General features: G+C 37.8%; 2 protein-coding genes and 1 long non-coding RNA gene across 4 annotated transcripts in view; 2 read left to right on the top strand and 1 right to left on the bottom strand.

Annotated features, from left to right (window-relative positions):
* Positions 1-1836: 1836 nt before the first annotated feature.
* On the bottom strand, positions 1837-7336 carry LOC123514407 (phospholipase A-2-activating protein-like). The gene is made up of 6 exons (XM_045272324.1): positions 7053-7336; positions 6305-6492; positions 5505-5716; positions 5006-5166; positions 4222-4386; positions 1837-3859 (listed from the first exon to the last, which is right to left on the bottom strand). Exons 1-6 carry the CDS (start codon positions 7199-7201, stop codon positions 2365-2367), a joined length of 2370 nt encoding a protein of 789 aa, XP_045128259.1. The 5' UTR covers positions 7202-7336; the 3' UTR covers positions 1837-2364.
* Positions 7337-8136: 800 nt separating this feature from the next.
* The window catches only part of LOC123513861 (cytoplasmic aconitate hydratase-like), a 30093-nt gene continuing 13603 nt past the window's right edge, over positions 8137-24626 (top strand). Inside the window, exons 1-12 of one of the 2 annotated variants that reach the window (XM_045271285.1) lie at positions 8137-8291; positions 10597-10692; positions 11166-11230; positions 12097-12198; positions 12755-12900; positions 16138-16995; positions 20314-20446; positions 20811-20940; positions 21300-21430; positions 21526-21697; positions 21807-21907; positions 22055-22171. In XM_045271285.1, coding sequence (XP_045127220.1) covers positions 8279-8291; positions 10597-10692; positions 11166-11230; positions 12097-12198; positions 12755-12900; positions 16138-16995; positions 20314-20446; positions 20811-20940; positions 21300-21430; positions 21526-21697; positions 21807-21907; positions 22055-22171 — 2064 coding nt within the window. In that variant the 5' untranslated portion in view covers positions 8137-8278. The remainder of the gene's footprint in view (positions 8292-10596; positions 10693-11165; positions 11231-12096; positions 12199-12754; positions 12901-16137; positions 16996-20313; positions 20447-20810; positions 20941-21299; positions 21431-21525; positions 21698-21806; positions 21908-22054; positions 22172-24626) is intronic. The other variant, XM_045271286.1, reaches the window with a different exon arrangement.
* On the top strand, positions 22182-23956 carry LOC123513863. The gene is made up of 2 exons (XR_006677465.1): positions 22182-22522; positions 22558-23956. It is a non-coding gene; the product is annotated as an uncharacterized LOC123513863 (long non-coding RNA).

Here is a 24626-nt window from a genome sequence, read left to right as displayed (position 1 = left end):
TATATTTTTTTCTTTTACACATCCTGCAATAAAGAAACATTTTGCAGAGATGGATAAAAGAGGTAAGAGCAGTCTTTTGTCCTGCAGTGGAATTATTGTCCCTGGTCATGTACTACACACCCTCTCTGTCCTTTCTGGCATAGGCAGACAAGTTCATACTTTAAGTTTAAGGGCAATAGTTGTCTACTATGCATATATTCTAAAATAAGATGGGTGGTGGCTCTTCTCTACTAGAATGCATGTTGTCTACTGCCATACCTTGTGCTATCTTCTGTATTCTCAACCTTGTCCGTTTTCTTTTTCTCTAATTGATATAGATATCCATCTGGTATAGTGTTGATAAATAGTTCATTTTGGTGTATTTAGCTCAAATGCAGCTAAGTTTATTTGTGGAAACCACTAAAGACCTGTCAGAATGATGAAGTAATCTTGACTGACGACATTGGGGTGGTTGTGTATCCAACAATGCATAGATTTCTGAGTTGTCTAAGCACTTTGGGAGCTACTGTGGCCAACAGTAAGCCTGAGATGAGTCCATCAGTGCCAGGCTGATGATGGGCCAAAATAGGGGATGACAGTCCATTGGAAGACATTGAGGTGTCCCAGCTTTGGAAACTGACTGGCACTTTTCATTTATATGACTAAATTGTGAGTACTGATTACAAGTGCTCTCTGGATGTCCTCTTGTGAAACTGTCAATGGCTATCTGGTGGCAGCTGCCTCATTGGAGATGTGTGGCATCTAGCAACTAATTTAAAGATTAATGAAAGCATTAGATAATCACCAGAGATGGCACTACATACTACAAACTTGTGTGACTGAACCAGCATCAGCTGTAATCAACCACTGGCAGAGAGAGAGAGAGAGAGAGAGAGAGAGAGAGAGAGAGAGAGAGAGAGAGAGAGAGAGAGAGAGAGAGAGAGAGAGAGAGAGAGAGAAAAATAGATATGAAGGCACATGACTGCCAAAAAGATAGTAGCCACATACCAAAACAATTATTATTCCCAGGGAGGTCTGGAACACTGGCTCATAAGGTGATGTGAGCTTTTCCTTAACCCAGCTGTGATCTCATTGAACATTTCCTTTTGTGTCTCTTAACACCAGGGGGCAGTCACACCCTGCCCTCCAGAGACAAATCTCTTTCTTTACACTAAAGTACATGCACCTTATTACACACACACACCCTTCACTTAAAATTCTAAGTTGATATGGTGACTCGTACACCAGCCTTGAATCCCCACCTTAGTAAGGAACCACAAATGTCCCCAGTTCAGACTATTCTGATATAGACATTAAATGCCTTGACATGTCTCCACTCGACTTTTTCTTCATTAACTTTTGCAATATTCATGGTTGTGGATCTAATTTTCAATCTGTAGAACAAGTGATAAAGAAATATACATAAAAAGGATGAGTGTCGCAGGGATAAAACTGCTAAGGTGAGAGAGGAAGAAAGATCAGACAAAATTAAGCAAAAATGAAATGAATACGAAGGAACAAGTGGATTTGTACAGCACTTTTCCCTAATAAGAGTTCCAAGGAATGCATATCATATTATAAATATCTTAATTTTTCATGAAGGAGAGCTTTCCTCACTATGATCCCATGACTTTCTGGCCTTTCAACTACTCTTCATTTCTTACATGGAATGGAATTTACTATATACTTCAACTTTTGATTTACATGACTCCTATGCTCACTGTACAGTATTAAACCACGAAAAATTCATCATAAAAACCACCTCTGTGTTCTTACTATATAACTTGTACAATAATCAATTGCAGAGACATGCACATGCTGAGCTACCCTCCTGACAAGGATCTTAATGCAACCACATAGTTTCCAATCAGTGACAATGCTGATCAGGAAACAGATCAAGAGCATGTACTATTTTATTTGCATCTTGTAAAAACATGTCCTCATGAAATAATACCAAGACAAGACTCATAAAACATTCTATAAATCAACATTGTGGATTTGCAAACATAACAGTATATAACATCTTCCCTAACCTGTCATGAAATAAATCAAGTTAGTACACTGCATTAAATGATGTGAAGAAAAATTACAGCATATTGGAACATCATATCTAGACTGAATACATCATGAAAATTTGTTAGAAATGAATACATCATGTTCATAAATTACTCTCAATTCTTAAGGGTCCAGCATTTCAGTACATATCCATGAAGACAATGTATTACTCATATGCAGATTTACAAAATCTTTTCATATCTTTAAAAATTCAATTAGTTTTTTTTGTTTTGTTTTTAGTATACAAGTACATATAATGCAATATCATCCTATCAATAAAATATACCAATGCATACATTCCTAATTAAAAATGTTACTTCACAACAAATGCTAAAGCAGTCTAAGTATGTGACCTGCACATTCCCCAACCTTTGCTGGAGAGGTCACTGTTGACAAGGTCTGTACCACTGGTTTCAAGTCCAGTGACCCAGCAAGGGAGCGACACTGGCCACAGTTATAAAGCAGAGTTCCAAGAGCCACAAGAGAGCGAAACTGTGCCTCACTGTCATTTGCAGACATGGCTACAGTCCCAGCACCACTCAGAACCTGACATTTTTTGTCAAAGTTATCATTTGTGCCAAACAAAACACTGAAATTGAGAAGTACAGTTGCTGCTGCAATTTCTAAATTCTTATTTTTGTATGGAGAGATTTCTACAGTGACTGAAACAACTTGATCCCACATCTTCATCAGCACTGAGCGCCCTGGTTGAAAAGCACCCAAGTTAGCGAAGCAACGCAGTGCCATCAGCTGAGCATTGGGTGGGGAAGGTGGCCTGACTAAAGAGATCAAGTGAGCAACCAGTGTCTCACTCCGGCCATCAACCAACCAAGCATTCTGCATCTGCTCAGACAGTAAAGCTAATCTCAGTACATCAAGGGCTGGCCACACATGCTCAACTGGCCACTGCAAAGCCACTTCAAGGGTGCCTAACCGTGCAGGATCTGCTTCAGCTGGCTTTGAAACTGCTTCAACCATCTGCTCTAACACTTCAGGAGTGAACTGTTTCTCTTTATCAATGTTGTTATTGAATTCAATTAACTTTGCAAGAATTCCTGAAGGATTGCAACCTTCAAATTGCAGAGGTATCAACTGGGGGAAGAAATGAGAAGATTCTGGTTGCTTTATGGCTGTTTGTGTTGTGTAGCTTGATGCTCCAGTAAATGGGTCAGCCCCACCATTCCTTCTTGAAGCACTAGCAGGAACATATCTACCACTTCCAGTGAAAGGATCACTTTCTCTACCTGCGTCCTGCGAACCACCAGGCTGGTATCGTGATGCACCAGTGAATGGATCTACAAGCTGGCCACTTGCTTCAACTCCAAGGGTAACACCCTTAGTATTCTCCATGATAAAGTTTGCTACTCTATCTAAGAAGTCTTGAGGCAGCTCATGTTTATGAATGAAACGCTGAGCAGCAAAGTAGGGATCCTCACATGTGTTGTAGGGAAGCTTAAGGATATTGCCTTGGTCAAGTTCCACATCAAAGACATAATCGTATTCCTTACCTTCATGCAAGACTTTACCTGAAGTAGAGGCTGAACCTCCAGTCCCACCAACAACTTCTCCAACTGCAGTCCACTGTTGGCTAGAACTTGACCATGAATAGCAGTTAATCTTTTCTCCCTCACGAACCATCACAGTTTGTCCATCACGTTTCCCAGGGGCAAAAAGAACCTCTTTCCCAGGCAGTTCACTTTTCTTTATGCCTCCAAGATCTCCTACAGCCATTGTGGATTTAGCAACACTTTCTTCAAATTCCTTAATATCCTCTGGACTTGCTTGTTGCCCTTCAATTCTGGTAAAGATGCGGCATGTTCCATCACTGCCAAGAAGGAAGTGTGTAAGGAAGCTTGAATTAAGGAAGTTATATCAATTCAATACAATAAATAAGGTGAAGTGATGCAAAAAGGAATAGTTTTTGTCAATCAAGGAGTAACTCCTAAAATCAAGCAGACAAACAACCACCAAATGAACAGTAGCTATTTGACATCTTGAAGGATCCATGTTTTGTATCTAAACACTTACAAGATCAAATAACTCTTTTAAATCAATCCATTTTAGGACAAAGCCTAAACAAATAAAGAAAAAAAGAAGGAAAGAAAGGAAAAGCAGTTCACTAAAGTAGCAAAAAATATGTGGTTTGCTCATATAAAAATATCCTAACAATCAAATCAAAGTTTTTACCTTGAGCCACAAACAATATCTGAATTAGGAAGAGCAGCCACTGCCCACACAGACTGAGCTGGCATGTGGATGGTCTGCACACACTCTCCATTAGCCTCCCACACTCGCAGTGTTCGGTCTTCTCCACCTGTTACAAAGTCTCCTTCCTGCGTTACCATACTCACTCTGAGGACAATGTATCATGTTGGAATAGGCATTGTTTTGGTAACTACATGAACTCTGCTTACTTTACACTGAGATTTCAATTCAAATATTAAAGCTTAGGTTGAGGAGTTTGTTCTAGAAATCAAAATGGAAAATATATTACTCTATTGCATTGCATGAATGATAAAACTGTAAAAACAATAAGCATAAGTTGTGGAAAAAATATAAACTTCTTAAGTTTATTTGCAGGAAATTTATGAAAGATGTTATGGACAGCAAGTTATGTAGCTTATAGGTATAGATGCCAACAATTGAGTCTATACCAATCCAAGACAGGAAGGTCAAGTGGATTGAGCCTAAAGGCTTAGTTTTTGAGGTGGTTGAACCAACCAAAGGAAAACTGAAACCTTCACCTTTTGTGGAGGCTACCATGTGTTGCTAATGAGAAATTATATGGCCAGGATTGGCAAAGAGTGATGACTTTATTACTCTAGACACTTGATATCTGAAATCTAATTGAGAGAACAACTTTGAAATGCTGAAGTGGTAGTGCTGTAAATACTTAATAACACATAAAAGTTTATGCAACATAAAAAAAAAAAAAACTTAGAAAGATCAAGAATAAAGCCATAAGACTTACCCATATATGAAATTAGTATGTCCATAATAAGTGGCCAATAGTTCCCCTGATATGGACCAGCGTATAACGGTGGCATCATTTGAGCAAGAAAGAAACTGTGTGGCGTTGATGACTGCCAAGCCCCGTACACAGTCCTTGTGGCCCGAGTAGGTGGTGCATACCTGGAGGGGCAAAACACTTGAAGAGTGCACAGAATCATAATGTTTGTATAAAAAAAGTAACTTCATTCTGAAGAAAACAAACTGCATTATCTACTTTTCCCAAATACTCATTTCTAAAAATTCTATTAAGGACTGGGCTGGCTTGAAAAAAAGTCTTCACTGCCATATAATTAATTTTTATCCAGTCCCTACTTCCCTTCTCAAATAATGCAATATTGTTTTCTGACACTATATTCTTAGCGTTCCTCTCAAATCTACTTTCAACATATTCCCTGAAATATATAAAACAATCATGGAAGAGTATAAGAATTGAAAAACACTGGAATGTTATATCATACTTTGCCTTCCTTCCATAGTTTGACTGTCTTGTCTGCTGAAGCTGTCAAGATGCTGGGAGTGTTGGACCCCTCACTTGGCAGCACCACTACTGACCACAGAGGTCCTTCATGCCCCTTGAGAACATGACTACACTCCCAGTTAGTCCATATTCTGGCAGAATGGTCCCATGAGCCAGATACTAGCACTCCATTTCCCCAAATGAGGCAAGACACTGCAAAGATATCCATTATAAATAAACCTACTTCTCAATTTGTAACTCTGAACTCCAAGAAAAATTACTTATATTATTCAGTGTTCATGAAATTAGTTTATATTTCACAGTTCTATTAATTCTATAATGATGATACCATTAAAAAGTTCTGTTGGATGGTGTCATCATCGTAAGTATATAACATGACCCTATTTGAACCTGAAATTCATAGCAAAGTATTAAGAGCTTGAATGCAAGTTCTGATTATTGGCAGTGGCCTAGCTAGGTGGCATGTTGTTAGTTTTACATTATTAGGCCTGTGTGTGTTATTGATACCTAGTATGACCCAAACCCATATTCTTGATAAATACATCCCTAGATTCATCTTTATTCAATAAAAAACAATTAATCTGGTCTGATGTATGTATTTATCTATTCATTTACTTAAACCTTTTTAAAGGGTTAATGTGCATTGTAATAATGTATTGCTTCAACGAAAAGTGGCACATTTAAAAGCCATAGGCCACTTTAGGCACCAAAATCACTAGGTATGCCACTGGCTGATGGTGGTCTATAGAAGACTGCAAATTTCAGGATGAGTTCTTTCACCTGTGTCTGAGTGGCCAGACAGTGTATGGACTGGCTCTTGGCTCCTGAGGGGAAATATTAGGATGTTTGTGTCCCGGGAGCCTGTGGCAACCAATCCTTCTGGATGTGTGGCGTCCCCCGGCAGCACACAAACGCTCGTTACGTAGGAAGTGTGTCCACTGTAGACTTGTTCTGCTTCAAAAGTATTTCTGTCAAGTTAAAAAAGATATCAGAAAAGTCTGGATCAAAGTTTAAGACCACACATAATCATTCCTTGCTGTGTTAAAACCTATAATTCTGAAAACATCACATCATTAATTTTATTTCACTCACCTATCAGTTCAAGACATGATTGATATTTACTGAATTCATATTTTCCCAAAAACCATTGATATATTATACTATCAGTAATGAAGAAAGGTATTTTCATTTTCGCCAAAGTTTCTGCAATTCATTAAGCAGGGTAGGACACTAGAGTGCCATTAGTTTTGCTAACCTATCCAAATGTGTAACTTCAAGAAGAGAAGTTTTCTATAACAGCATCATGGAACTAAGAAAAGTACTACATGTGAAGATAGTCACAGAGTTAATCTTGACCTAAACATCACGGTGAGACTAACGTTCATGTTCCAAAAATGACTTGCAAATATTCAATTATTGACCCCACACACTCAAACCCAGGTTGAGCAAAACTTGAAGAACTACCAGGAAAACAATCTATTGTTGCTATTCACCTAGTCCTCATCTTTATTCATACAAAACCACTCACCCTGAAGTTGCCTGGGGGGCCCACAGCCTGGCCGTGGAGTCCCGCGAAGCCGTCACCACCAGGCCATCCTGGCTGGTGGCCACAGCGCGCACGTCCTTAGAGTGACCCAGGAGGTTACACCGCAATTTATACCCATTGCCACCACTCATTGTAAGCTCAGCGTGGTTATAACTGATAAAATAACCAAGATTCGCTGGTATCACAAACACCGCAACCCCATACGTATGCAAGTCAACTTCTGACAATGTTAGGTCGCTTGAATGCCGACTGCCGAGTTATCGTCCGTACATGACATTACTAGGTAGCTCTTTGTTACTCATGGCTTAGGTTGTTAAGTAGCTCTTTTTTTTCTATCATAAAATGTTATTTAGCCAGATTATGTTTTTTTGATGTCCATGGAATTTTTTTTTTTCTACCTATCTCTCGTTTGGTAGATATTGAGTGAGAAGATTTTTAAGCTATTTCTGAACTTATTCATTGTATTTATTATTTATTATACCATGAAAAAAGTAAAATTCTCAGAGAAATATATATATATATATAATTCTTGATTAAAAAGGGAAAATGTGCACCAACAGCTGAGAGAGAGAGAGAGAGAGAGAGAGAGAGAGAGAGAGAGTATTGTTACGCAGGAGGTAGGCTATACAAACACTGTAAATATGATGTCCTTGTATACAGAGCTATTCATGGTCGTAGCCATAATACCTGCTGTACTCCACTGCCTGCGTTCGATTGCGACACACATCTAGGGGCACCACGCATTATTTAGTGTTATTTACTTCTATACCAATAAAAACAGATTATAATAACAAAATTTAACACACCAGAGGACAATGAAGGACAAAACATACGTCATTACATTGGCCACTTTTGCCGCTTCATGCAAACATCATCACCATGCACTTTGTCAACCAGCAAAACTGACCATGATGCTTTTCAGCCAAATGTGAAGATAAAAGTGCTGTGTGATTAGCACCAATATCAATAATTGTTATAAACAAATTAAGTAAGACATAATATCGCACGAGAAGGCAAAGAGAAATTCTCGAAAAAAGATGAGATGGAGGCAGTGATGAGGTAGGGGAGGAGAGGAGTGGCAGGTGGGGGTGAAGCGATGAAGTGGCTGCCGAGTGTCGCCAGTCACTACTATTGCCACAACCCTCTAGCGCCGCCCAGCATCACCTCGCCTCCTGCCTTCTCCTCCTGACACCTTAAAATACGCCGGAATGGCAGGGGAAGGTGAGCTGCAAGGCTGTTCTGTGCTTCCTAAGGCATCATTGCTCCTATTTAATTGTGACTCAATCTCAGAGGAGAATTGAAAGCTGCTGAGTTGTTATTTTTTCTGACTCGATTTTTTTTTCCAGAAATTGATGATTCCAAGACGTGTTAGTGTGATTGATGTTTGTATGATTAATTTGTTCCTTTCATACTCCTGGAATTGTTTTTATTTTGTGCATGAGTGTATGAATGAGTTTATTAGTGATCTCCACTGTCTTGTTAATTGATAAGGTAGTTAACGGCACTAATATCGAATAGCTTTTAATGATGTAAAAATAGTCCTTACTAAATACTCATTATACTTTATAGTTGTTAAATCAGAAGTAACACATGGTGATGGCTTCAAATCCTAAGTAGATTTGGGAAGTAAAGGGTCATAGGTTATTATTCCGTGGATTATATAATGAATCCTTATCTGAGAACTGTATCTAATGCCTACTCATATTTGTCACAACCGTGTTTCTCGTTTCTTAGAGGAAGAATGTCACAATGCTTGTTTTTAATAGCACATGTTTGATCTTATAATAGCTTGCAGTGAATAATTCAGTAGTAACATGGAAAACTGAGTACTTGTAAAAGACGAGAAGAAATATTACGGGATTCTAATGTTTATAGATGAAATATAGGTTTCCTTTTATTTTCTGTAATGTAAATTCTTATGGTCAGCGTGTGGTTTGAAATGGTAATATATGGTTTCACTTTAGAAATTCGTAAGAAAAAAGAAAAATTGAGAACTGGTATATCACCGAGGACTGACCTTACCCATGCTATTATCTTATCATGGACCTTGCCATTGTTACGATTGTGACCACAGGTTTGCTAGGAACAGTCACTTGTAGCTAATGACAGCCTTAATGATAGAATTGGTTTTATGATTATGGTCAATATATTACCAAGGACAACCATAAACACTAGCCATGAGTGACTATATATTAACATCCATCCCAGCCCTGCAGCTATTGGTAGGCTGCCCATCACACACTAGGTTCTAATTAGATATCCAATGTTAGTTAAGATAGAAGGATCATGCAACCGTCTGAGTCAACGCAGTAAAGGTGCCAGTTGACTACCATTGTGGCAACTGTGGATGACCTCAAAACCACGATGAGATGAAACGACATTGTTGGACAGTTTATGAGTACACAATTCCTGCAGTGCACGCACTCACAGTACACACGTGCATCTCTGCTACTTTTGTTATGGATTTATATTTTTATTATTGATATGATAATAGGAATGGTGATAGGTACTACTACTACTGCTGCTGCTGCTGCTGCTGCTGCTGCTGTAGAACTGCTGCTGCTGCTGTAGAACTACTGCTGCTGCTGCTGCTGCTGCTGCTGCTGCTGCTGCTGCTGCTGCTACTACTACTACTACTACTACTACTACTACTACTACTACTACTACTACTACTACTACTACACTGCTGCTGCTGCTGCTATTTTTTTTCTTTATGAAAAAAAAAAAAAAATAGATTGACTGACCAACTGGTTGATTTAATGCATCAAAGTGACAAGATTCAGTAGTGCTGTTGGACAAAAAAAAAAAAAAAAAAAAAAAAAAGTTATTATGGCAATGATAAATGATGAGGCAGGCAATGGAAACGTGATGGTTGGCAAATGGGAAACACCTGGCACATTGCCACCTGTTGATAGGTGCAAGATTTAAAGTGGTAGAAAAGATCCAGACAATTCATTGACTGAAACAAGTCATAATCTACCACAATAGCACAATATGGAGAAGCAGAGTTTTTGAGTGGTCAGCACATTGTAAAAGTCATCATATAAGATTTTTTTTTTTTTTTTTTGGTACATGTTTATGATTGTCTATTGTTTGATCCTTTCACATGAAATAGATATTAAAGCTTCTTTAGAAATGCAACATTTGCATATTAGTCATCTGACATCAGCAAGTATGCCAAATGATTGCTCTCGTTAAAAGGATTCAGAAAACTTTCATACACACTGACCATCCTGATTCAGTAAAATGTTAAAATTGTATCCTTGCATGAATGACTTGTATAGTCTAAAGAAAATGTCTGAATATCAATGTTCTTGTATGAACAGTATTAACGAGAAAATGTTGTGAATTATAGAAGACTTCTATCATCAGTATCATGGGAAAAATGAAAAAGTGGACCATTGGAATGTGCATCTTTTTAGCCACTCAACACTGTATTCTTCAAACACGTAAGGAAACTAACTTTGATTTATAAAGGAAAGAGGCATTACTTATAGATTAACTATACATTTTTTTCCTGTTTCAGGAACAAATCCATTTGCTCATCTCCTCTCAGAGATCAAGATTGGTGGGGAAACCTTCAAGTATTACAACCTTCTGGACCTCAAAGACAAACGTTATGGTGAGCATCTTTCAGTTTGGATTTACTTGACTTCTTGCTATTGCCTCATTACTTCTGAGCAAGTGTAGTGATTCAAGGGGAAATTGTTGAATTTTGTGAGGTAACATATAAATTAGATGAAGTTAGTTAAAATTTGCTCTTTACTTCATGCTTAAAGTGAAAACATGAACATATTTCATAGCTAAAGAGAAATGATGAATACAAATTTGCCAGAAGTGATTTGGAGAATTTTACATCATCTCAAACAAGTGAATACATCAAGATTATCTACCTAATATGTATTTCTTGTTATTACCCTTAAATAATTCCTTGACAAATGAAGGACATATTCTTGAATTTCACATCATTGTGCACCCAAGTTGTTGAGATGCTGAACTGTGAGGGATTAAGTTTTGTTCATGAGAAAATGATGTACTTGGAGATTTACATATTCATTTTCGTTCATGTCATTCAAAGTATGAATTCTTCACCAGATCGCCTACCTTTTAGCATCAGGGTTTTATTGGAGGCAGCTGTCAGAAACTGTGATAACTTTCAGGTACTGTACTATCTTTGTTGTTCTATATATTACACGTACAATATAAGGTACCTTAAAGTAACTGATGTGATAAACTATTAGATGTATCAAATAAACATTTAGCAATCTTCAGGTTGTTATAAGCAAGGAGAAATTGTCACTAAAATGTAATTAATGTAAGAGCACAAGTATCCTGTTTTGGGCATGGAATACTAAGTCATGGATCATATAGCTATGTGTCTTATCCTATTGTGCAGTTCACTACACTCCCACCACCCAAAGTTGCCCCTGCTTGTATATGTATCTTCAGACACTTCACCATATATAATGGTCTAAATCTGGCAAAAAGGTTTTGCTGTTATGTTCATTAGACATTGCATATTTTCAACTTTAACAACTTGATTCTTCACCCAGTTTGTTTATCTTACGGTTTTACTCTATGCTGTAAGCAGAATTATGTGATCTTACTTGACAAAGTGAAAAGCATTCTATGAAAGCAATTAATTTATCCTTTTTTAAAGGGATGGGGTTATTCATTTTGTGCACTTTATTCTTAGCTTATTATACAACACAGGAATATAAACATTTTCATGTAGCAACTTACACTGCACCATTGCAATATAAGTAATTATTTTACTTTTTCTTTTTCTACTGTAAAGTGAAAATATGGTTAGCCATTTTATTTTCTTAACCTCTCTCTCTCTCTCTCTCTCTCTCTCTCTCTCTCTCTCTCTCTCTCTCTCTCTCTCTCTCTCTCTCTCTCTCTCTCTCTCTCTCTCTCTCTCTCTCTCTCTCTCTCTCTCTCTCTCTCTCTCTCATATGTGTCTTTCCATCCGTCCGTCCATCTGTCTTTGTCTTTACCGCTAACTGTGGTGATACTGTTGCAGGTGAAAGAAGAGGATGTGCACAACATTCTAGACTGGGAAAAGAAGCAGAATGTTGCAGAGGGAGTGGAGGTGGCCTTCCGTCCAGCCCGGGTCATCCTGCAGGTCAGTCTTTGTCATCGTTTATTTGTGTATCAGAGTCAATCATGCTGAAGAAGAGAATTTTTGCCGCATTGGTCACATATTTGAATAATTGAGATACATTGTGTAAATCTTTTGAGATGTTTCTTATTTCATTTTATTCCATTATTGATACTGTGTTTTTATTTATTTCTTCATCTTTTATTAATTTGTATTAGTGGGAGATTTGATATTTGGGGACAGATTAGATTGGTTTCCTTTATCTGTTTACTGAGCAGAGACTGTGTGTCATTAATAAAGTAATTGTGTCTGGTAGGAGGAAGAAACTAACCATCTTGCTTTTGTTTGTGTATGTGGCTCCTTCAGGAATGGGAGGCCAACATTCCAGCCCTCCTGTGGGTTGTAAAATGTGGCCCAATAGAAAGAAAATAAGAATGATTTGTGCCATACAACGAAAGATGGTAAACAGATAAAGTGTCAAGAAAGAAATAGATTAATTAATAATCATAGAGAAAGACAAGACTTTTTGATAGCATTCATTGAAAGTGGCCTGTGCCTTCATAGTAATCGATGCTGACAGGACTTCACGGGTGTGCCAGCCGTTGTGGACTTTGCAGCAATGAGGGATGCTGTGAAGGACCTTGGAGGGGACCCAAAAAAGATCAACCCCATCTGCCCAGCTGACCTCGTCATTGACCACTCGGTGCAAGTGGAATTCTCCAGGACGTTAGTATCACAGTTTCATTTCATCTTATGGCAATTCATTCTTTTTAACTGAATTAGATTTATGATATAAGAGTTCATGTTTTAATAAAGTAATGAAGGTTCTATGAAGGTACATATTATGACTTAATGTCTTGTTCAACAAACAAAATTTGTCTGATCATTGATGAACTTTTATATTTTTTTGCATTTATCTTTTTTTTTTTTTTTCTCAATATTCAGTAGAATTATTGTTTGGTGGCCTTTCTGTGATGTTACACACTGTTTGGGGATTACAGTTTGCTTTGGTATTTAACTACTTTATAATGGGCTTTCTAGTTATCATTAATGTTACCTACTTGTTTAATTAACCACAAACTTGTAGTTATGCTTTTTGGGTATCTCTTTTCTTACTACTTAATAATCTGGACAAGCTTTTAATTCTCCTAACCTGACGAAGAGCTCACTTATCTCCTGTAGCACCAAAGCTGTATAAACTCACAGATAAACAGATTTTCCATTATGAGACTACAGTTTCCAAACACAGTTGACAGCATGTGAATGAAACTTACTTGTCTGACTTGAATATATGAAATAAATGACAAGTCAGCTGATGAGGCACCGTAAAACTTGTGTACCAATTGTTGTAAATTTAATACAGTGGTATCCCAAGTTACATCTTTAAACTGTTCAGTGATCTGGGACACAACCTAATTTGGGTGTTATTTTCATTATTGTTGAAAATAATTAAATCAAATGCAGGATTCTGAGCTCTACAGCTTGTCAAAAAGAGTTCATGCACTATGGGAGTGATGTGACTAATTATAAATAATGGAGATCATAAGGTGTTACTCATTCTTTCAGGCTTCTTTAAATAGAGTTGCGTACTGTGATATGCCAATATGCATGCACAAATTCATCCTCTATAGAGATGTTTCGTATCGTGTAATGTTGGAGAACTTTGCTCCATATCAGTAGATCATGTGTTGATTTGTGTTTTATCGTGAATTGATTCAATATTCAAAGGTCTTGAAAGTCAAAGAACAGAATTTTTGTTGCATGTAAAATAAAGAGCAAATGATTGTGTAATGTTTGCAAATACTGTTGCTGCATGATGCATTCAGTATGATGCCAAGTGAACAGTAACAACTTGGTGTGACTGTCTATATGTTGTCTTACACCACATGTTTGAAAAGAATTACATGATAAAATTCTTAAAGCATTGTAGTGGAGTGTGTTTCTGACTGAAGACTCTGGTGCAGTGCTGTGGTGGTTTAACAAGTTTGAATACCAATCCGCTTATTCAGTTGTGAGGGACATTTATGTTGGTGTGGCTGGCTGTAACATTAATTGATTTGTTTAGTTGTGGATCTGCATTTTACTAAATTCTACAATCTAAAAAATGTTATGTAGTTGCTAATTGAACTTCATAATCTTTTTCTGGTCTTAATGATGCCCATGAAGTCCAATACACAACAAACAGAGGTGTGCTTACTGGCATACAGTGAGAAGACAATCACATGATAAGAGGAAGGACAGTTGAAAAATGATAACTAATAATAATTAAATGAGTGAAATACATATCAAGATATTGTGGTATATGCATGTGCTGGTGTGACATGCATATAGTATGTAAGTAAAATTGTTTTTTTCTGATTTTAACCTTTGAGCATGACCAGACCACAACATCTTATTTAAATATTTTTCTTCTTTTTCACTTTGCTAGCCCATCTTGTGTAACCAGTTTTGCATGGTCATGTATACCATTACACTATTAAATGCATGAATCTGCATCCATAAGGTAACAATATTTAATTGTAATTATTAGGATGGATTAGTAGAGCATATCTTCATGCAAGCAATATCATGAAGCAAATAGTACTATTATAATTCCAACAGTATTGTCAATAATGGCATTTTTGTGCTTGATACAAACTTGTCTAAACTTCAGCCAGATTGAGACGATTTGGATTAGACTCCATTCACGATGTAATCCTGGTTCATGGAATAGATTGGTAAAGGATGAAACGTGCAGAGTATAAGTGCAAGAGTTGGGACTTAGCTGCCTAATAACTGCTCTGTGTGTGTGTGTGTGTGTGTGTGTGTGTGCATGTGTGCTATAAAAGACAAGAAAATATTTTGTACCTCACCTTTAAAAATGCCAACCTGGCAAGGAAGATATACGTATGTATAGAAACACAAGTTTATGCATAGTGAGGACACCTCTCTGTATAGTATTGTGTGTTTGGGAAAGCCTTAAGACATGGCAAAAATTCTGTTATATGTATTATGGAACTTATTACCATCTTTGTTTAAATGGCAGGTTTTGTATTTATAAAGATCAGCCTTTGTCACCTAGAAGGAGCTTGCATCACCACAGTGATTGGTAAATTTTTCCTCAGACCACATTATGGGGTCTTTCTATTGGCATTTATCCCTCCTCTGAAATATTTAGCCCATCTCACTTGTTCGCATCTGTTCTCTCATGGCTAATTCAGGGTATTCTACCTGATTTCATAGCTTCTGTTATGCTCATACCAATGCTCATTTATGTGACAAGACTGCATCTCACCTCCCCACTTGTTGAACTTTGAGTAGCATCACACACTTATGTCTATTCTGTTTGTAGTCCAGAGTAAGGTTTTGAATCAGCATTTAAGTGTAGTATCATTGATGTCATAATGTTAATAATCAAAAGAGTACCTAGGATTCAAAACAGTAGTATACTAAATCCAGGGTCATTAGTCAGATGCTTATTACCTTTCAGGATTTTTTATTAATTGATGAATGTTCAGATCACAAGTTGCAGTTATGGAAATTTTTTCCTTTATGATGCATGGATTTTCATATTCAAATCTCTTCACATTGAATTGCTAAAATAATGTACATATGAAATTGTGAATTGGTCCACAAATTACATAATGACATATTCTCACCATGTTGAGTCTTTTTAAGAGTTTCAATTACTGTTCATATGGGTGATAAACACAACAAGTTTGTTAAATCTTTTCATGAGTTGAAGAGTGACATGTAATTCAGTATTTTATAACAAGTTTGGAAGGTGAAGCAAATCTGGCAATCCTCAAAATATCTTATAAAGCTCCCAAAGTATATCTTCTTTTCTATATTGATTGTGGTGTTGATTGAAGACTGACAGTAGGTGTGCATGAAAGACTGAGTGTGTAGGTGTGTGTTTAGGTATGAATGTGTGTATACTGTAAGATTGAAGCTGCACCTTTGACAGTGTCTCTCCCCCTGCAGACGTGGAGGGGACGACCCTGGTGGTGGGGGATCTTTGTCTGGTCAGTCCTGTGGCCGTTGTGTGAGCTATGGGCAGCCGGGCTGCTTGTCAGCTTCCATGGCTGGGCGCCGCCCCAGTAGTCGGTCATATACACGTGGGAGACAACCACACAGGCATGGCTCTCAAGGGTCAAGATCACGCCCCACTTCCCCGTTGTTACAGTCACAGCCTTCCAGTCCCGCTGTATATTCTTCCATACAAAGTGGCTTTCCGCAGCCAGTATTTGTGTGTCCACCTGCAGTGGCTGTGCCAGGGACTGTTGTGGTTGGTGTGCAGCAACCTTGGCCTTACCAGCCAACCCCCTCCACAAGTACCTATCAGCTCTCATCTATGGTGTCACACATATCTATTGGGGAATCACCAGTAACCTACCAACAACAAACTGGTACTTATACACCAGTGATACATGGTTACCAACCACCAGTATATCCCTCCCTTCAGTATACCAGTGTATCAGGGGCACAGTACCCAGCCAACTATTACCTTGGTCCTCCATACAGACAGAGTAGTCTGCCAGACAGTCGAGCTCCTACTCCAGACCAGAGCCACAAATCAGACTCTGAGAGTCATTGTAGTGTAGATGTTGAAGACTTAAGTTTTAGACCATGTGGGACATCAAATGCAAGATTAAAACTATTAAGAACACAAGTGGCTGCCGAGTCTGTCACCAGTGTTTCAGAAACTTCTAGTATCAAGAGTGACACTTCAGTGACTCCATCCTTAAGACTGTCAGTATCATCCCTGCCTTCACCTCTTGATGTGCCTGGGATCCCCATTCAGGATGAAGTGTGTCCTTTTCATGAACGCCAGTCTGAATGGTTAGCACCTGTTATCTTTGTACAGTGTTGTGTTGTGTGTGGTATGGTGTACAGTACTTGTGAGCAGAGGCTCTTAGAATATATACACTTTTGTATTTTATTCATGCAAAGTTTAAGGGTTTGATACTGAGGAGAAAGTTAGTGACAAGAATTTTAGTTTTACGATATTTTTGAAGGTTTACTATCACTCCAGTTTCCCAGTTAACAGGCACCCAAGGTAGTTTTGGCTGGCTGAAAAAAATTGTTGATTGGCTAAATGTCATCCTATTGAGATATCATCAATGTAGGATGAAAACAAACTTTATGTCTCTGGAAGTCAATGATAAATATCTTCAGGATTTAAACTAAACTGCTGAGATTGGCTCTTGTGGTATTCCTTGCCCTCTACATAACAGCTTATTATTACTCGATTTTACTTTAAAAATAACTCAAACTGATCTGCTGCTGTTGAATAAATATGTTTTCTTAAGGGGCACAATTATTTGGTGGGGGCGAACAGTAGACATTCTGTTATTTGTATTGTTTGGTATGCAAGAGACTATCAGCTAAGGATATGTAAGCTGCTTTATGTGCAGATGTATTAAATGAGGTACTCCTCATAGAGAAGGATAACATGATGTGTTTGTTGGGGAAGTGTTATGTGTGTGAATGTGGTTACTACTTTAGATTACTCAATAGCATGTGTGGGTGCTGGTTACCTGGGAAGTTGCTATTACAGAATCAGAGTTAAATTGTACAGCACTGACAATTTTTTCTTTTTTCCTGAATCAGCTTGATTTTGGGTATTATAATTCTTGGAATATATTCATCTGCAACATGTAGTTCCAACAGGTGTTGGTCACATTTGTCATTGTTTACAGTTAATTACATATTTGGTTTGAAAGTGTTTGTAGATCCTTTTAGTTATCAATGTTACTTCCTTTGTATTGTTTTAGAAAGTATTTATGAAGGCATCTCAACATTAGAGTTATTCAGCGAGATGCTTTTATAGAATTTTGTCAGTCATTCTCTATACTGAGCTCTTACTCTTTATCACAAGTCATATTGTATGTTGTTTTCTTCTCTAATATCTTTATCATATAAGGTGTGTATATATGCAAGGAACATTTATATCTGCTGTTCTTCTGATCATGCTTGGCTCTTGCTAGCTTGCAGTTTGTCAATCAAATACTGCAGTTCCTCATGTATGGGCAAATGATAATGGGGCACAAAATCTTAGTGCTTTTCAAACCAGCCATGCTTGCTATGTGCCACATGGATGCACTGAGGAATGTATATCACACACACACACACACACACACACACACACACACACACACACACACACACACACACACACACACACACACACACACACACACACACACACACACCTGTGTTTGTACCTTTCAAAAGTTAATTTATGTTTGATTTTTATGTTTGTTACATGTACAAACTATGGATAGGATAAGTAGTGTTACAGATATATTTTTTGATCATGAGTAGAGGATATATATATATATATATATATATATATATATATATATATATATATATATATATATATATATATATATATATATATATATACATATATATACACTCCACCCTCAAAACAACGGACCTCCCATCAACGGATTTTGTAAACTACTGACAAATTCTGGAGTCTGGTTTAATCTACGGACGAATATTAAAATGCGCGCGATTGTCTTCCTGGCAAATTATTGTCCGGTAGGTGGCGGGTTGGTCGCGTCATCAGCTGTTGGCCGCCATGTTTAATCTTCAGTCCATGCATTTTCAACCAACAGCGAACATTGTCCAGTGCTTACCACGGCGTTTTTATGCATTTGTACCCTTCCCACGAGTGCTTTACTTATCCAAAATGCCTCCTAAACCTAGTAAACCAAATAGTGTAATCGAAAGGCTCTTCCAGTGGCTGCTAAGCTTGAACTAATACGAAAATCAGAAAATTTTACGTATTTTACGTACGTTTTATACAGTTTTTTACGTACTTTTGCAAAGAACGGACTTTTGCAATCTACGTCCAGGGTCGTGCACGCATTTGTCCGTTGTTTGGTCGATATATATATATATATATATATATATATATATATATATATATATATATATATATATATATATATATATATATAATTTTGCCTGTGAGTTACGTGGTCCCCCTATTTAATTTAACAGAGGTTCTTCATCAATGAAATTGACTAATGTATCATGCAAAAAAGAGCTCTCATGTGAGCAGTAAGGCTTAAGAATCTCCGGTCATCATCCCTTTTCTTGGCTGTATAGCCTGCCATTTGTTCCACATCTCTAATTCGTTTAGTCTCTGTCCTAAGGCAGTGGTTTCCAACCTGTGGGGCATGCCCCCCCTAAGGGGGCACGAAGGCTGCCAAGGGAGCAAGCACTTCATAAAGTAGAAAAATTACTTAGTAGATGATTATATATCAACATTATTGATTTTGATGGAATACATAATTGGTTAAGTATTGAGAAAACATTTCAGATATGAATTATGAAATGTTATTTTCTAATTACAATTATAAATTATTTCAAATGCTACTAAGTAACTAAGGAATTAAACATCTATAAAAGCTAAAGAGAGAAACGTGCTGTAAATATAAATATGGTAATGATTACCAGAAACAATGCATCGTTCGTATGGTTCCCGTTCGGTTCACGTCTCAGACATGTCAGTACTTCAGCTTTGGGAGTCGGCCATGTGGCCACGCCGCCACAGTAATATGAGGGTGCGGTAGTAAGATGGTAGTTCTGTGACTGTTCTAGACGTAACAAGTGCCTTATAAATAAGGGGGGCGCAGGGAACTTGTCATTTAGTGAAGGGGGCGAGAATTCGAAAAGGTTGGAAACCACTGTCATAAGGTGTTTCACCACCATCACTCCATTGGTCTCTCCATCATACTCAACATTCCTTACATTTTGCCCACTTATAATTCTCACCTCATGCAACAAGTAGAAGAAAACACAAGCTATTGTAAATTTTGTTTCATATTGTACTTATATTTTTGCTATACTTTATCAGCAAAATATTTTGTATAAGTAAATTTTATTTTTTGTCTGGGGATGTGCTACATGCTTGCTGTTGCTTTTGTTTTGAGGTGTACTTTGATGACACTGGATATTGGTCTTCATAGTCTTTACTTGTAGTAGTACTGGCTTCCTGTGACTAGAGTTTACACAACTATAACCTTTAGTTAATACTAGTAAGTAGTGGGAGATTTTATGTAAACTTGCACTTCATAGTAATGGATGTAGCAGTGATTTCTTAAGCAAATCACAGTTTTACTTTCTGATGTTTGCTTGCAGGTCCAGTGCACTACAGAAAAATCAGGAGCTTGAGTTTGAACGTAATTATGAGCGGTTCATTTTTCTCAAGTGGGGAGCTCAGGCCCTTAAGAACATGCTGATTGTTCCCCCAGGGTCAGGAATTGTGCACCAGGTGAGGGAAAATTGTATTATTTTCTTTAGTCACATTCTCTTGGAGTCATTGGGATATGTGAGTATGTCTCTATTGCTGTATAAATGAGCTGATTAAGGTATGGTGGTTTGGCTGTACTACATACATTAAGCTGTGCTGTTGCTAAACTGCTTGATTTGCATATTATTATTCATTCTAAAATAACCCATACCCAACCCAAGACAATTGGCTGATTTCATTTGGATTTGGACTTACGCCAGATGGAGGATTTTTGGACCATTTAAATGTGTACCTTTTAACAAATATTAGCTATTATATGTGTGAAGAAAAAGAGGATGTTTGGGGCTTGATGTAAAGGAATGAGCATTTATGTTTGTTCTTGCAGGTGAACTTGGAGTATTTGGCTAGAGTTGTATTTAAAAATGAAAGCCTTCTGTTCCCTGACTCCTTAGTGGGCACTGATTCCCACACCACCATGATCAACGGCCTCGGGGTCATCGGATGGGGAGTTGGAGGTTGGTCTCTTCTGCATATCCTGGGCCCACATTAAAAAACGCTTTGGTCTCATTATGACGATTTTCAAAGGTCACAAAGCTAAATGAGTTCTTAGAAGTGTGTTGATAATGACAATATTTTTTTTATCTGTTACCATAACCACAAAAGCACCCATGTAACTTCAACTAGATTCTTAGTAAAGCCCTTTTAAAAGTGATTGACGAGTGGCTGGAAGTGTTTTAGAATGTGGTCCTTATTTGTTCATACTTGGCCTGTAACATCTTTAGTTTTAAATTTGAAGCACACCTAAGCATATGGTATGCAATATTTTGTAATGGTCCTCTTTTGTTGCTTTACTTGAATTCATTGCAATCACCAGGTATTGAGGCTGAGGCTGTGATGCTAGGACAGGCTGTATCCATGGTGCTACCCAAGGTGGTAGGGTACTGCATCACTGGCACCCTTTCACCACTCTCCACCTCAACAGATCTTGTCCTTACTATTACTAAGGTATGTAGCTACAGTCTCATGGTGTAAAGAGAATACATAACTTTTCACATGTGAAAATTAAGTAAGTTCCAGCTTGATCAATCACACTTTTTCAGCACTTGCGACAAGTAGGTGTGGTTGGGAAGTTTGTAGAGTTCTATGGTCCTGGCGTGGAGCAGCTTTCCTTGGCTGATCGTGCCACCATCTCTAATATGTGTCCAGAATATGGTGCCACAGTTGGGTTCTTCCCTGTTGACAACACCACCATTAAGTACCTGCGGCAAAGTAGTAAGTGAAAATCCAGGCTGTCAGAGGTTGAAACATGTAATATGTTTATTATCAATATCTATTTTGCTTGTGTTATAAAGTATATACATATTGATCTTATTACTTTTAGGTCGTGATGAAAAGAAAATAGCAGAAATAGAGGCCTATCTGAAAGCTGTCAACATGTTCCGTAACTTCAGTGATGCCTCACAAGACCCTATTTACAGTGAGGTAAGTTTGTACAATTTAACTATTTCCTGTACTTAAATGATGTTCAAATATGATTTATTTATCCTCTCTAGTATTCAGTTGCATAGCTCAAATAAATCTATCACACATCAAATTTAATATTCTGAAAAATTTCCTGTTATCTCACAGGTAGTGACATTGGATCTGGGGGATGTGGTGCCATCTTTGTCTGGCCCTAAGCGTCCCCATGACAGGGTGTCAGTATCTGGGATGAAGGAGGATTTCAGTAATTGCCTTGGAAATCAGGTAAGACATAGTCTTAACATCTGCAAATGTCAGGATTTTTTCATTTGGAAGTAAACGGTCCATAAACAACAAGTCAACCCATTGGGTTTATGGACGAGTCGAGCGTGAACCAACTCAAGCATGCTAAGTCGAGCGCACTGAAGACAAGTGAAGTGACAAAACAATGGTACGATTTAGGAAATTTTCCCCAAACAGAAGTGGTAACATTCGGGGAGAAAATTCCCAGACTTCATCATGAGAGAGAGAGAGAGAGGGGTGGAGGATTGATGATGGTTTATATGGAAAATCAAGGTATTATTATTCTAAATAAAGTTGAGACAAAAAAAGATATATATGTAAGAGGAAAAATAGGTGGATGGGAATAATATATGTAAGAGGAAAAATAGGTGGATGGGAGATGAAACTAATAGTTGTATATTTCAGTGTAAATGACAAGGTGAGAAATTGAAAAATTAACTGATGACAGCACAGACTTCCTAACAATTGCTGGCAACTCAATGGACATGAGGCATTCAAAGGAGTTGTAGGTAGTCGAAAAGTTAACTTTAAAAATATTGACTTGCAACGGAAATAACATAGCTTATTATACCGTCAGTCAATTTGGGGAAAAAATAATTTTAGGAAAAAGTGGTTGCGCTGATGCCCAAAACGGTATGCCAAACCAGTGTTTGTTTGACACTTCAGTTGGTGTGCCCTCGACTTGTCCAGGTATGAACAAATTGTCTTCATATCATAAACATGTGCAATTATATATATCCACGAGTTTATTTTACTTCCTTTATGATGACCATACCCTATTCTTGCATTATGCTTGTATAGTCAGTCATGGAATAGTCACTGATAATTGCCATAGTGCTGGGTATGAAACAAGTGACATTGATATCCACATACTGCTTACTAGTGTAGTTTTGCCAATCAATGCTGTACAATAATTAATTATGTTGGAAATTTGTGATTAGGAATACCATTCAGAAAGTAAAGGAAAAGGAAAGAAATGTTGAGGCAGTGGATCATTTGCACTGTAGCATGAGATTTGGAATGATTAATGTATGGAGTTGTGGTGTGGTGGAATGGAAGAAAATATTTTTCACATTTTTACGCAATTTTTTTTATCGTAGACCAAATATTTTTCTCACATTTTAACACATTTCTTTTTTTTATCGTAGACCATTCTCAATACTTCAAATTTTGCCTAATGTACAATGAAACTTGAACACTGGACAAAAAAAAAAAAAACTAAGTAAAATAAGCATTATCGAGACTCCAACAAGTCGCATTTACCGTTTGCACTTAGTGTACTAAGTAACTTTTTAAAAAGTCCTGCAAATTATACAGCTTTTGGAGATGTATAAGCTTTCATAGTCATGCAATTTATGTAATAAGCTTCTCATTTCATGACGATCTATCTATTACACTAATTACGCAGACTCCGTTCGCTTTCAAAGTGTGAATTTATCTGCATGAAGCTTTAGCAGCTTAGTTTTCGGAACTTAAGTTTGTGTATGCAACTACCTAAGTTTCATTTACTCCACAACCTTTGAACAGTGTCAGGTGGTAATTTTCCGCTTATGGTTTGTAGAAGATAAAATACAGGAAAATATAATGGATCAAGACTTGTACCGGTATGGTTCGTCTGGTTCCTAATAGAAGCAAGAATAAGATAAAATGTGTTGGATCAGAAACTACAGGAAAGTCTGTAGGTTACAGAAAAAAATACTGAAAAAAGTGAAGTGAAATATATAAGTTGTAAAGAAAGATGGGGATAAGCATAAAACAGTCGTCTACTTAGATTTATTTGGATAGCTAACACAACCGCATCAGGGAGCGTCACACCACGTAGAGTCACGTTGAGTTTACTCTAGACCCCCGCGAAAAGAACCCGGTGATGACCTGACACTTCAGCACCGGGTCCTCTCCACTGAGGCGTCAGATATAGGTGTGAAGGAGACTAGCGTGGAAAGGTGGAAAGCAGGACCTGGAGACTAACAACCCATCGGTCTTCGCACTCTTGACGCCTAGCGAGCAGGCCACCAGATGAGTGTTGGATCTAGTCATGATTAAGCCATGCACTGGGTCCACACTACCTGGCAACCAAGCTCGAACTCAACCGGCAGACACCCGGAATTTGAGACACTTCCTCGCGATGGGTCACTCCACGACCAGGTCCGTCATGCAACCGTCTAGTAACTAAAACTGTGATATGACAAACAAAACACATGCACAGCTCTAGTTCCCAGAGGTTCACAATAGTACGACGAGCCCGTCAGACACCATTAAGCCCGAGTAATCCAGTGGTAGTGCGAGTGTTGAAGTAAACAGTCGCGATACCCTGCCTTGCTGATCTAGCTTTATGACTGACGGAACAGGATTCATACAGCTAGATCACCAAAGAAAGGTCACTCGACTTGCGCACACACACACGCCCCCGACCACGAACACACTCCACTTGAAACCT

This window comes from Portunus trituberculatus, chromosome 37 (genome assembly GCF_017591435.1).
Source record: "Portunus trituberculatus isolate SZX2019 chromosome 37, ASM1759143v1, whole genome shotgun sequence".
NCBI lineage: Eukaryota > Metazoa > Arthropoda > Malacostraca > Decapoda > Portunidae > Portunus > Portunus trituberculatus.
Note: the sequence above shows the minus strand (reverse complement) of the source record. Positions and strands in the feature narration are given on the sequence as shown.